The sequence below is a fragment of the Mauremys mutica genome, chromosome 6 (genome assembly GCF_020497125.1).
Source record: "Mauremys mutica isolate MM-2020 ecotype Southern chromosome 6, ASM2049712v1, whole genome shotgun sequence".
In the NCBI taxonomy this organism is placed as follows: Eukaryota; Metazoa; Chordata; order Testudines; family Geoemydidae; genus Mauremys; species Mauremys mutica.
In genome coordinates, this window is record NC_059077.1 from 42,393,731 (window position 1) to 42,408,697 (window position 14,967).

The window sequence follows — 14,967 nt, forward strand, 5'->3', positions numbered from 1 at the left end:
AAGTGCATCATTCCAAGGTATATTGTCTTTGTTAACATTTCTCGACAGTTCCAGTCATCTCATCTTGATGAGCCTAAATAATTCTGCGAAATCTGCAACTGTGGATTACCCTCTTTCTTAGATCACTAATAAATTGAACACCGGTTCTAGTACAAAACATTTGTGCACCCAATTTTCAACATGGCAAAAAGTTAATAGTGACAGTCTAACCCTGTTTTCCTTCTCTTAATCAGTTTTTAAATACATGGTATTCTCTCTCTTACCCCATCTATTAGGTATCCTTAATAGCCTCTTGTGAAGGACTTTATCGAAGTGTTTTTGAAAGCCCTCAGATCAGCTGGTTCTCCTTTAACCACTATATTGTTGACAATCCTAAATAATGTCTTTTTTTAAGTTGATGCTGCCCCCTTAAGTCATTTGATGCTCTTCTCTAAAAAGAAGGAAAAAACAACAAACATTCAATTATTGACACTTCTTGGGTACTGGAGCTGCCCAAACCTGCATAAAATGTACATACACCACAATCACAAAATTCAAAAAGAACTGATTTTCATGCCATTTGTAGTGACTTTGTGACACTAAAAGCTAGACAATAGAATTAGCAAGTCCCAAGACTTGAAATGCAGACTTATTTTCCACATAAATAATTGGTCTTATTATAAGAAGTTACTGGGTGTGGGGCCATATTTAAAAGGAGTTGCCTGACTTTTAAACAAAGCACTCAAGCATTTATATAGTATACATCCTATGTTAATTTTCCCTAACAAAGGCACCCCACCTATCCTATATCCACAGCTTCTTTTTAGCAGATGGTCTTTTTAGCACGGGTGCTAAAATCTCTCTAAACAAAAATATCAAACATCCGGAGGATAATCTGGGTGGGACTGAAGAAATTCAGAATTAACCTTTCCTCTCCGAACACTATATTCCAGGGGTCAGCAACCTTTTGGAAGTGGTGTGCCGAGTCTTCATTTAGTCACTCTAATTTAAGGTTTCGTGTGCCAGTAATACATTTTAACATTTTTAGAAGGTCTCTTTCTATAAGTCTATAATATATAACTAACTATTGTTGTATGTAAAGGAAATAAGGTTTTTAAAATGTTTAAGAAGATTCATTTAAAACTAAATTAAAATGCAGAGCCCCCCGGACCAGTGGCCAGGACCCAGGCAGTGAGAGAGCCACTGAAAATCAGCTCGCGTGCTACCTTCGGCACCCGTGCCATAGGTTGCCTACCCCTGCTATATTCCTTAGTCATAAATGTTGTCATCTGAAAAGCACGAGAATTCCATAAAATTATCAGTTAATTGGATCAAGCCTATACTTTTGCAGATGTTCTTCCCTAAAAGCACCTATTTTAAACAGACTAGAATTGTACCAACAATAGTGTACTAGATTAGAGAAAAGGATGTACAAAATGTGTCCTGGCAAAGACTACATAGTGGCCTATAGAGAACTGCCAGGTCCAGCCATTTACAAGACTCTGTTTTTCAGTGGCTCCTCCATCTCAATTATAGCAACATTACAGTTATTAAAAGCTATATAACAGCTAAGTCCTGCTGGCCATTTGTAGCATACTATTGACACACTATAAAGGAAAATAGCTGTTTAAAAAAAAGATGCAATAACTGGAAAGAACCAGCTGTATAGTTTGAGCCTACCTATGTGGCACTATCTCAGAGATAGGAGTCTGAAGAAGACAAAACAAAAACAGGATTTTGTAAGCAACTTGGAAAGGACTGACTTTAAAACTAAGCCCTGCAGGACATATAATAAAAGAGGGGAAAAGATGATGTAGGAATAAGGGAAGGAAACTAGAGAGGGAAAGATGAAGTAAAGTAGAAAGCAGAGGGTGGGAAGCAACACAGCAAAAGGTGGAAAGAGAGAAGGAACACCAAGCAATTGAGGCCTTGTCAAGCAGCTTTCTGCAGTATAACTCCCGAGGTGTACACACTGCCAAGCCACTTACTGAGCAGAAACTGTGCAGTTGCAGTGCTGTTAAAAAAAAAAAAAAAAACCCGACAAGAGGTGTACAGCTTTCTGTGTCGGGGCTACAGCCTGATCGATTGCAGCAGCCTCTGGGAGGTGTCCCACAATGCCTGTTCTCACCTCTCTGGTCATCTATTTGAACTCTATTGCCTTGCCCTCACGTGACCAACTGTGAGCCTCACCCCTTAAATTCTTTGGGAATTTTGAAAGTCCCCTTCCTGTTTGCTTGGTGACAAGTGCAGTGGTCTCAGAGCATCTTTCCAGGTGGCCATGCCTGCTCCACACACCAGGCAATCCCCCGCTTGGAGCAATGCCAAGCCGCTGGACATCATCAGCACTTGGGGAGAGGAGGGTGTCCAGTCCCAGCTGCGCTCCAGCCATATTATGATACTTACAGACAGATTTCACGATGCATGACAGAAAGGGGCCATGACTGGGACACATTGCAGTGCAGGGTCAAAGTGAAGAAGCTGCAGAACGCCTACCACAAGGCACGGAAAGCAAACCGCCGCTCGGGTGCTGCACCCATGAGCTGCCAGTTCTACAAAGAGCTGGACGTAATACTCGGTGGCGACCCAACCTCACTGCGAAGGCCACTGTGGATACTTCGGTGGCTCGCGTGCCAGTCAAGAGTGGACCGAGTTGGGAGGAGGAAATCTTGGACAAGGATGTGGAGGGGGACCCAGAGGCAGAGGACAAAACGGAGGTCAGAGATACATGCAGCCAGGAGCTCTTCTCTACCCTGGGGACAGGAATGATTATAAGGCCTCCCCGTAAAGTGCTGGCTCTCCCCAAGAAGCATGTGCCCAGTGTACAGTATGGTCCTGGAATACTGATTTCCCCTGCCCCTGAGGTTACTCACCATTTTGGAGGTCTTGTGGCTCATGTGTGCTTGCCTGGAGACAGTCAGTTAGTGACAGGTATGTGAATAGTGGCTGTGTTTTAAATCACTGAATCAGTGGTCTGTGTGTTGCAAACAATACTACTTCTGTAAAATGTTGCATTTTGGCTTCCCAGATATCACCTTGGAAGCCCAGCCTCCCTCTTTGTTATCGGCAGCTGAACAGCTGTGCAGAATTAGGAAGCACCACAAAGAACTAAAGAAGACTTTCTGCGTGAGGTCATGGTGACTCCGCAGCCGAAAAGCACAAATTGAAGGAGTGGCGGAACAGGGAGAAGAGGGACCGAAAGGAGAACACAGCGCGCCAGAACGAAGCCATTGAGCGGCTCTTAAAAGCTATGGAGCGGAAAGCAGACACGTTCCAGGCTCTACTAGCACTGCAAACTAAGCAGCTCCACGCCCACCCTCCCCTGCAGCCACTTCCGCAAAACTCTTTCCCATGCGCCCCCCCAGACACAGCCAACACACTCTTATCAACCTCCTGCATCCAGTGTGTACCCAGAGCATTCCACCCCCCCCAACCTCCCGTCACTCCAGCCCTACGGACTTCCAGTACCCACTGCACTCAACATCCATCTGTTACAGTTTAGCCCTGCTGAAGTACAGTACCTGCTGCACTGTACTCCAAAGGACAAGGTTGCATATGATACCTGGACATACACAAATCTAACCATCCCAGGACCCCACCTCCTCCTGGGACCCTCCCTTCCCCCCAGTGCTGATGTGTTTGTTTTTTTTCTTTGTCTCACTCCTCCAGTTGTTGTTTTTTAATAAAAGGATTGTTTTGGTTTGAAAGCAATCTTTATTCCATTAATTGAAAGCAAACAGCCCTGCAAAGCATCAGGCAATTTTCTCAAACCTTCCTAGTGCATTGTCTGCAACAATCACAATCACCTCCTAGCATTACAAGCACTGCACTCCCAGAGCATAGCAACAAATATTAGTGGCTTTCTGCTTCAAACTGCTGCCTCAAGTCATCCCCAATCCTTATGGCCCACTCTGTGGCCCTCTAATGGCCCTGGTCTATGGCTGTTCAAATTCAGCCTCCAGGCACTGAACCTCAGCAGTCCAGCCTTGAGTGAAGCTTTCCCCCTTCCCTTCACAAATATTATGGAACGTATAGCATGCGGCTATAAGCATATGAATATTGTCATTGGCCACATCCAGACTCCCTGAGAGGTGGTAGCTAGGTCAACGGGAGAAGCTCTCCCATCAACATAGCGCTGTCCGTGTCGGGGATTAGGTCGGTGTAACTACACTGCTCAGGGGTGTGGATTTTTCACACCCATGAGCAACATAGTTATACTGATGTAAATCTGTAGTGTAGACCTGGCCCAAGTACTCTACAATGCTTGGGAACAAGAAGGCAATAGTTAAGAGCAGCAAGCCAGAACTCTGATTACCCTATGGTCACAAGCCTATGGAAGTACTAGGATTTCTAAGCATAAGTGAGAGTGCTTTTTCAAAGATGTATTCATCTATTACAGATGAAGTGCATAAAACTATTAATTTTGTACGTTTTTAAAGAAGCTCACTCTTGTGTTGTTTTCCCCAACACTGTCAGCAGAAAGCAAAATCACATTTACAATAACCCTAACCTCTGAGAAAAGATAGGGTATTACAGCTTCAAAGACCAAAATTGTTTAAATTTGTTTCTGCCCACAGAACGAAAGTAAAAGGGAAGAGAAAAATATAAACAAGTGAAATGTAAAGACAATAACATGTAGGAAGCTAAGGCAAAATGGTGAACACACTTTTATTTTTTAAATAACAAAAGACTGCTACTTAAAAGGACAAAATAATTCCAAACAGAACTTCAGAAGTTTTACTTAAAGCCCAAGAATTCTTTATAATGCTCCCTTAGGGTAAGCTCTATATCTCCCTCAGTCAAATGTTTCCATGCCTTCAAGTTAATCTCTCACTCTCAACATTAAAATGTTTTTGTTTAATTGATAACATTTTAAGTCATATGCATGTATCTTGTATATAAACACATTAATCTATAAACAAAATGCACTTGATATTTCAGAAGTGCAGAGATGTTCATTTTGAAAAAGAAAAGTGTTAATGTATTTGCATTTTTAGTTTGCAAGATGGGAAAGTTACTACATTTGTGATTTCTATTTATCTAAAGTATCTTCAATGCTGTATTAAACAGCTGCAGGATGAGTCAGGTGGAAAATTAGATCTTAAGAGGTTTGACTCTGTAAGGCACTTGTAAGCTTTGACTAGTCCATGATAAACTGAAAAAAAATGCCAATGGGCCTATATACAGATAGCAACTCTAACTTAGACTAAGGCCCTGTCTACACTGCCACTCACAGCGCTGCAACTTTCTTGCTCAGGGGTGTGAAAAAACACACCCCTGAGCGCTGCAAGTTTCAGCTCTGTAAAATGGCAGTGTAGACAGCTCTACTCCCAGCGCTGGTAGCTACTCCCCTCCTGGAGGTGGGGTTTCTCTCCCAGCGCCGGTGCCGCGACTACAGCCACAGCAGTGCTTTAACATTGCTAGTGAAAACATGCCCTAAGTTAAAAAGACAGCTGAATAAGGACAATTCTGGAAAAAAATCCTCTCTGGCTAGGGCTCCCAACTAGGTACTAATTAGTGCACATTATGATTGGTCTTGGAAAGATTAGATTATTGGTAAATGTCAACAATCAAAATTTACAGATGGCTGAAGAAAATGCTGCTTGAGAACTTAAGGATATTTATTTATATTTTAACAATTATAGAGCTTTAACTTTTTCAATCTCAGTCTGTCATTAAATTATTTTATGACCCCCTTCCCACATCTGTGAAAATTTAAATGGATAAAAATAAAAATGCTCAAAAATAAATATTAATATTATCCATCAAAATGTACATAAAATAAATATCAAATTCTGCCAAACCTAATTATGATGTGGACAATAGAATGAGGCCACTGGCTAATTCCATACAGAATACTGTGCCAAAAAATCTGGCAGACGTTAACTAAGCTACATTACTCACCTAGAGTGGTTTCAAGCTCATTTGTTCAAATATTCAGTGTTGAATCAAGACTGCAGACCAACAATATTGGTTTCTAATAAAACTATCGCCAACAAGTATTTGAGGTCTGTTGTCAATCATCTACATCTGGGATTTTCAAAGTGCTCAATGCTAGCTTTCTTCTGCTCTCTTACTTCAACTGAAAAAAAAAATACCACCCTATTAACTGATGACTACCACCACAGAAAGTCATATAGAACAGTGGTTCTCAAACTTGGGCCACCACTTGTTCAGGGAAAGCCCCTGGTGGGCTGGGCTGGTTTGTTTACCTGCTGCGTCCGCAGGTTTGGCCAATCGCGGCTCCCACTGGCCGTGGTTCGCCGCTCCAGGCCAATGGGGGCTGCAGGAAGCAGCACGGGCCGGGGGACATGCTGGCCGCCCTTCCTGCAGCCCCCATTGGCCTGAAGCAGCGAACCGCGGCCAGTGGGAACCACGATCAGCCGAACCCGCGGACGCAGCAGGTAAACAAACCAGCCCAGCCCACCAGGGGCTTTCCCTGAACAAGCGGCAGCGCAAGTTTGAGAACCACTGATATAGAATGTTCAGAATAATGAATAAAGAAGCCAAGATTTGAACCCTCTGAATTTCAAATCAAAGAGAAGTATAAAACAAAAGGTATGTTTTATTCCTCTTACAAGAAGTCTTGCAAATCTTTCAGATTTAACCATTACAGTTACTAGACAGGATTTATCTTTATCTTCTGCAGTATTCAAGCACAATGATTTTATACACAAACTATTTGATAATCCAGAATGGATATAACAGGGGAATGTTCAGCTTTAAACAGCAGGGCACTGAACTATGAGAAGAGAGAGAGTGCATGGCTACATATTTAACAGATACATTTACGTCAAAGCTAAATCCAAATTGTTAGTAAGCAGTCAAATAACTACGGTTTAGTTTTTAAATTATTGGAATTATCATGCAAACATCATTTTCTCACTATACTGCTTTCACTGTAGAATGCTTCCTTTACCAGAAGCAAAAACATTCAAATGTGCATGAGACAGAATCCTTACAAGTTGTTAACTACTATTTGAATTGTTTTACACTGAAGTTGACACATTAACTCCTACATTGAAAGCATACCTTTAAAGCAACACTGTTAAATCTAATCAACTGCAAGATGTGAAATAATTCACTGGCAATATTGTGACTTGACTTTTTGTTTGTTTCTCTCCTCTATGGCCACATAAAAGGCCAACCACATCTAAAATAAATTCTCTGACTCTACAAATAGTATGACTGACCACATGCAGTATTATCAAATACAAGATGTATGCAAATGGGGGGGGTTCAGTGATAGCAACCTTAGTTATTTATATCAATAGTACATAAGACTTCAGACAGAAGATTTTTTTAAGGTCTGCCACTTTGAATCAAAAGCAAAATTAAACCAAGAGTTGAAAAATTAAGATCTATAAAACAAACCAGTTGCTTAGTAAAGCGCTCTGCGTGTGTACTAAACTGAGGAAGAGATTAAAATAAAATCCATTAGCCTCAAAACAGTGGTAAACTAGCCACAGCAGATAAGAGAACTTCTGACTTTAAGCTTTCATTAAAATTGTTTCTAGACCTTAAGGTCATGAAAATAACCCAAATATAAACAGACTGTAAACAAATGAAGTAGAGTGATCTTCCTGCATCTGCTAGTAGACTACTGCAATGCCCCTTCAACTGCTGATGGTAACTTTACCAAGCAGTAGCAGGATGAAATTAACAAGTTCTAGCCAGTTTCACAAATACAATTCAGAGCCTTGCTGGCAGCACTGCAACTGTCAAGAGTGTCAGTTTCACGCTGCTGCAGTTAAGAAGAGATAGGAGCAGCAGCAGAGAAAGGCAAAGAAGCTATACACTGAAGGACCCCATAAAAGAGAAGATGCAGTAGGCATGTAGTACAGGCATCTCCCCAGATCCTCCACTTCACAGCTGGCTAAGCAGGAGGGAGTAAAGCAAGGCTTAGTCTACTCTAGAAGTTTGCTGGTACAGCTATACAGCAAACCCACCTAGTGTAGATGAGCTTAGACCTGCAAAAACATTCTTACTTCTATAGTAAAATACATTTCTTGACAAAAAGAAAAACAAATTATTAAAATAATTTTAAACAGACTTGGCAGAATTTGATTTTTATATAATCTCCATGAATAATATCATTGTTCGATTTTAAGCCTTTTTTCTGATTTTTATTTAAATGTTCACAGTTGTGGGGTACTGGGGGAGGAAGTCAGACAATTATTTAATGACATGATGAGATTCAAGTAGTAAAAGCTGAGATTCCAAAAGTAAAAGCTTTATAATTGAAAACAAATTATTACATCAAAATATACAAAGGAAATATTCTTAGAACTCTAAAGTTCTCAAGTAGCATGTTTCTTATTTTGTCTCACTGTACATTTCAAGTATTATCTGGGGAAATAATTTTTTCAGCAGTTTGTGTGAAATTGACATTAACTGATAAAAATCAAATCCTTACAATGCTGATTATATCCTTCCTGTACAACTATTTTTGTCTTCCTTATTTTGGATCTTTGTTGCACAATAGTCACTGCAAGTGGAGAGAAATGCTTATGGTTTATTAAAACGTTACAGTTCAAACAAAGAAAGATGCCTAGGACTAATGGCACCAATTACTAACTGCTGAAAAGATCAATTAGATCTTGTAGCACTTTTGAAAAGCAACAGATGGCAAAGAGTGGGACACTACAACAATAAAGACAAAGGGGGTGGTTTTTGCTCAGATTGCTTCGCCCCATACTCCCTTCCAATTAACAGAATGAACACCTAGGGATATTACAAGTATTTTAGAAGTAATATTATAGCATCTTAAAGTGCACAATTGAATTTATCTTATAAAAAGTTACATGAAAAAATGTAAGCCTTAAAAATATGTTTTAAGATGTTAAGTACTGTTTGAAATCTTTTGTACACTAACCAAAACCATCTACATTTACCAGGTTTCATAACACACACCATGCCCAATGCTGAGAACACTCAGCATTGCCCCTCAAAGCTCTAAAATATATAGCCATGCAAAACTGCAGGAATCTAATATTCCTATCCAGTGATAAGTAGATTTCAAGTACAAATGGAAAAGGCAAGTTGAAAGGGACTATATGAAATGTGATCCTGCAGGTTTACATTTCAGGGGAAGAGCCAAGCCTGTCTCCAAGGCATAGAAAACTTCTATCTTCACAATTACCTATTAACAAATATTGGATACCCCATCATCTGTTCCTCTTTTTTCTTAAAAATTACAAAGCCAAATGATACAAACTATTTGATTAAAATGAAGCTATTACCAAGCAAGCTGCTTCAATGGGTAGGGAAGCAGAAACCTGAGAGCCAAAAGTGAAAGAGCAGGTCAACCAGTTGGTCTCCTTTCTTAAACATGAAGCACTTTTTAATTAAAGATGGATTGATTTACACAATAGGCACTGACAGAGATACAACTGTACAGACATTAGGTATACAATTAGTTCAGTTACCATGGGGAGGAAAGATTGTACTGTGGTCAAATACAGACATGCTGCCATGACATTTTGTCTGCACCAAATTATACACATTCATCAAGAACACAAGACATTGATAGCATCCAAATCTGACTGAAGACGACTTATTTGGACGCCTATTTTTTTTTTCTGCCTATAATTCTGGTGGAGACTCATCAGGACCCATAACTGTATGGCGATAATACTGAACCAATGCTCGATCACCAAATGAGGTTCAAGGCCTTACACATGGCTCTCTTAGGCATCTCTTTTGTACTACACAGCGCCATACAAAAAGAGTGTTAGGCAAATGGCCAAGAGTCTCTAGGCTGCTGCTTATTCCTCTCTTGTGGACAAGAAAGTAAAATGAGAAGAGGAATATTGGGCCAAATTCATCAGTGACATACGATCAATTAAGTCAACACCAAGGATGAATTCGGCCCCTTTGGTAAGAATGCCACAAAAATGACAATTATCAATTCTGACATGGCATTGTAATGACATGTCGATGCATGAAAATGCTGCATTGTGGTGAGAGTCATGACTCAACATCATGGCATGATCCTCCAAATTAACATGTTGTGGATCTCCATGACTCCATTCACTGGGTGAAACCTGGATCTACCCTGAATCCTGATTATTTATGGACCCAAGACCCTAAACTGTACAGTCAGAATAGAGACCAAATCTAGCTACTTCCACATAAATAAATTCAGACCTCCACAAATCTGAGCATCAGTGCTACAAAAACCCAGATCCAGCAATTGGCTCCTGTAGGATCTATCCTATTTTGGCCCTCACCAGCCAAATTCTATGACATGAATGAAGTATGGCTGCTTCTATGGCACTAAAACAGTTCAGACCCCATTGCATCCCAGCACTCAAGCTTAGCTAAAACCTAGATCTGTCATCTGGAGCTTGGCAGTTTTTTGGCCAACACTGTACAACCTAAATAAAAAATTGTGTAACAACATTGGAAAAAATCTGGATCCTGACACATCTCAGCCCAGTAGTACTGGAGAAATAAAATCTTATACCTGGATCCTGCTAATTTTTAACTCCAGTCCCCCAAATTCTACTCTCCAAACAAAACAAAAACAGCAGGTCCCAGTGGACCTAAAAAAAAAAAAGTAGACCTTTTTGCAAACTGGCACAACAGTAACACAAGTAGATTCTTCTTGAGCCAGGTCTTTTTTCTAAATGCCAAATCCCAGAATTCTTCTAGCTAAAGAGAAATGCAACTCCAATTCTACTGCAAAAATCCACAGACTGCTCACTAGCACTGCAGAGACACATCTGTACCCAGAGTCTTTTGGAGCCTACAATTTTTTTACCTCAAGCTCCCAAACTGGACTGTCAAATTAGACAACACAGGTTGCTAATCTCACTCAAACAGAAAAATCTAGACTCCAACACTTCCTGGCGCAAGAACAATGCAGAAAACATATACCTGGCACTTACGTCTCACCAGATCCAGCAAATTTTTATCCACAAACCTCAAAATTTTAATGTTTAGAATCTAGCTGATCCTAGGACATCGCAGAAGTCTGGCCTCTGACACCATGAGCACTTGAAACAATCCAAATATGGCTCTGGATCCAGCAAGGTCTAGCCCAGTTTTTCCATCTCCAAAGTTTTACCTTTTAACTACATACACCCAAAGTAGAGTTTGCCTTTTCTACACTAGTTTTCTATTTAACTTGTACAATTGTACGTGGGGAGGGGGGAGTAGCAGAGTTACAGAGAGTGGCACAGAGTGGAAAGAAGTGGAAGCTATGCAGAGGGGTCCTAGCTGTGTTGGGGCCTCACCTCCTGGATGCGTTTGCGAGCCCGCTGCAGCACCTCTTCGTAGCCCTTCTGCCGCAGTTCACTCAGGCTCTCGTAGTACTCTTCGGGGTCGTCGGTCTCGGTGAAGAGCACCTGGGAAAGGATCTTCCACCCGCAAGTGTCCAAGCTATGGCCAAGGTAAACCTGTAACTGGTAACACAGCGCGTCCATCTCCTGCTCGGACAGCTGCGGGGCCCCGAACAACACCGTCCACATGCCCGAGGGCTCCTCGGGGAAGACGGGCAGGCAGGGCTCTAGCTCCGAGTTCACCGAGCACAGCTGCTGATGCACGGCCCGCAAGTCCTGGAAGGAGAAGAGGCCGGCCCAGCTGCACTCCTCCCCCGAGGAGTCCGCGTCTGCGGCCGGCTCGGCACCTTGCTGCACGGGTCCCGGCAACAAGAGCAGCGGGGCCGCGGGCTCATCCTTCACCGGCTCCAGCACCTCGATCTCCTCGGCCGCACCAGCTGGGCTCGGCGCCGCCGCCTCCGTGCTGCGCGGAGGCCTCCGGACCGGACTGGCCTTCGTCCGCAGCGGGCTCTTCAGCATCGCTTCTGCCCCGGCCGCGGCGCCCTTCTCGGTGCTCCGGAGCAGCGAGTCGGCGCGGGGATGCGAGGAGCTCCTGGCCGGGCTGGAGTCCGCCCCACAGGCCGGGGTCCGGCGGGGCGCGGGGGCGTCAGCCTGGGTAGGGGCCCTGTGCTCCGGCCCCCCGGGGCTGCCCCGGCGCAACTCCCGCGAGCCGCTGCGCTGCCGCTGAGCCGTCCGGTTGTGGCAGGTGACGGCGAACTTGCCCTCGATCTCGTTCCAGGCCACGATGAACGCGAACTTGTGCTTCTCTCGCTCGAGGAAGGCGTGGGGCCTCACCGCCACCCAGTCCGCCTCCAGCGTCTCCTCCAGCGCGAAGGCGGACATGGTGCCCCGCTACGCGCCCGCGCTAGGCATCCGCATCCGCCGCCGGCTCACTGCCCGCCTTCAGCCATCTTGGGGGAGAAGGATGCGCCGGGGGGGGAACGGCCCCTCGCGAGCTCGGCCTCCCGCTGCCGCTCGTCGCCCAGCGCGCGCGACGCGAGCTGCGCCGGCCCCGCCTCCCGCCGCGGTATCGTCCTGCACCGGGCGCGCGGGCGGGCGGTCGGGCGCCGCCGCGGACAATACAACTCCCCGTACAGGTACTTCGCACGATCACGTGGGCACAAGCAGGCTCTGTTTACAAGCGACGCGGCCGCTGCGGCATCTCACCCCGCCTTAGGGTCCTGTCCCGCCCCCAAGCCACTTGCTGTCCCCGCCCCTCCTCCGGCTCCTCTCCTGTGAACGGCGCGGGGCGCGGGCGGCCGGTGCTCCTCCCCCCCACGCCGCCAGACAGAGCTCCCCCCTCCTCCACGGGGATGCTCCGCCCGTTCCCCTTCCTCACGCTGCCACCGGTCCGTAGCCTGCGTCAGGCTCAGCGGAGCGGCGCAAGGAGCCGCACGTGCGGCGTTCAGAATCGCGGCGGCGGCCCAACCGCCATGGGGAGAGGGAGCTGGGGTCGGCTTGTCCGGGGAGCAGGCGCAGGCGCAGTTGGAGGGAAACAAAATAAAAGCAACAGTTGGGGGAGAGAAGAGCCTGTGCCGGCCGGACGAGGCCTGAGTGACACGTTACCCTTCTCATCGCCTGTGTCGGGGGGGATTTAACTGGAGTCTCGCCTTCCCTGCAGCGAGGGGTAATTCGAAGTCAATCCTCCGCCCGACCCCACAGCTGCTGGCTCTGGCGGATGGAATGTCCAGGGGGAAGTGCCATGGGGCGCTGCCACCTCTGGGATAACGGGGTAAGGGACGAGGGGTCAATTCCTCCATCTCTGTCAGTTCCGGGGCAGCTCGGCTTTCACGCTTCCTTTTGTCTTTGAAAACCCATTGTCTCTCTGGGTCCGATGATTTAGTTTCTCTTCCGTTTCTTGGCATATCATCCTTCTTTTTCCTTCCAACAAATCTGTAATCCCAAAACAACGTCTAGGGATTCTCCCCTCATTAGCTGCTACTCCGTGTAGGAGTCAAACAGACAGCAACTAATCACTAACCCATCCTGCTGTTTCACTTTCTCCTCCACTGTCCTCTCTTCTCACACAAACTTTTGTTTCCAAAATTGCTTCCCTTGTTTTGGTTGGCTTGGGATTTTTTTGTACTCTTCACCTGCCCTAAATACAGTCTTTCCGGGAGAAATGGGAAAGGGTTTGGTGTTTTATGTAGGTTATCTTATTTCCTTATATTGAGTTAATCTGCAAACCCAAACATTCTCCAAACATGGAGGACCAAAGACACTGTACAAAGCCATCTCATGTACCCTGGAAAATTATGGTGACTTCTTGAATGCCAAAACTTGGAGCTGGAGGGAAAAGTGAGGGAAGTGTTGACTCAATAGCAAACAGCCAGAGACAGGACCATATCATCAGGCTGAGGATGATATACGTTTTGTACTTGTAGCGGAATGGTCACCCCACTCATGCCCTGAAGGACTTAGAACAGCCCTGGGAGAGGGCTGGGCCAGGGGAAAAGCTAGGCTGATTGGGGGAAACAGCCACAGGTGGGGCCCTTCCCCAATCAGGCCACGGCTGGCCCTATAAGAGGGCTGAGGGCCAGAGAGTAGAAGAGACTCTCTCTAGCTTATGAGAGAGAAGGACCTGGCTGCCTGGGAGCTGAGAAGAGTACCTGAAGTGGAGCAGTGTTGGGGAAGGGCAGAGGGAGCTTGAGAGCCGCAGGCCTTGCTAAAAGGCTAAAAAGGGCCAGAGCTAGATGAAGGCAGCAGCTCCTAACCCCCTTGCCAATGATGAGTGGTTTACAGACTGCAGTGTGCCCCAGTGAGCAGGGGCTAGATGATGACTGGCAGTAACCACTGAGGCAAGGTGGGGATAGAGGGTGGGGAGACCCAGATTGTGGGTTACTGCTGGGGCAGAACCCTGATGGAGAGGGGCACCAGGGTCCGGGAGGGACATGGGGGCCAGCGGCAGGTGAGAAACTGGCCTGCAGGGGGTGCTCTGGGCTGGAAGACCTAACTCCCAGGATGATCAGCAGGAGGTGCCATGCCGGTGAGGCATCACCCTGCGACAGTACTCCAAAGGAGGTATGCAGAAGGAAATGCATTCCTTTGCAATCAAGCATTGGACTAGACACATGCAGAGTGATGTGGAAAACGTGACTATACCAGACATAAAAAGTTAGGAGGGAAGAATATCAGTTCAGAGAAAAACTGGTTTGAAAAAGGGAGATACTCCAATGAAAGGTAACTTCTATCTATCATGTAGGTTAAATGCCAACACAATTCAACAAATATCAATCAAGCATAGCTTCCAATTGAAAACAGTTTTCACTTTTGTGTCCAGAGAGGAAAACTATAGACTGTTTCTGTCAGGTATTCAGAAAGAAACTCTTCAGGAGATGAGTGTAAATATCAATCTGATTTTGTCTTTAATAATGCACAAATGAAAAAAGTCAATGTGTAATACATATCAGTAAATATATCCAGTCTTTCTACTAGTATTACTACTTTTGAGACAATAAAACTGTGGAATCAGTATCTCAGGTCTTTGTGAACCCTGATGGACATAGTGCCAAGGACTTGCTCAGAGAGGGATGTATTACCCTAACAAGGAAACTCAAGATTGACCCAACAGTAGGAATTCAGTCAAAATGGTATCTTTAGAACAGGAATGGTTTCACTCCTTGACAACAGATAGGCTGCTGGTGTCCTGACACCACAGCTTGTCATG

At 44.9% G+C, this 14,967-nt stretch overlaps 1 protein-coding gene across 2 annotated transcripts in view; it reads right to left on the minus strand.

Annotated features, from left to right (window-relative positions):
* The window catches only part of JMY (junction mediating and regulatory protein, p53 cofactor), a 132,665-nt gene extending 120,374 nt beyond the window's left edge, over positions 1–12,291 (minus strand). For both annotated transcript variants that reach the window (XM_045020755.1, XR_006580346.1), the window contains exon 1: positions 11,217–12,291. In XM_045020755.1, the coding sequence (XP_044876690.1) occupies positions 11,217–12,143 (927 nt within the window). In that variant the 5' untranslated portion in view covers positions 12,144–12,291. The remainder of the gene's footprint in view (positions 1–11,216) is intronic.
* Positions 12,292–14,967: the final 2,676 nt, after the last annotated feature.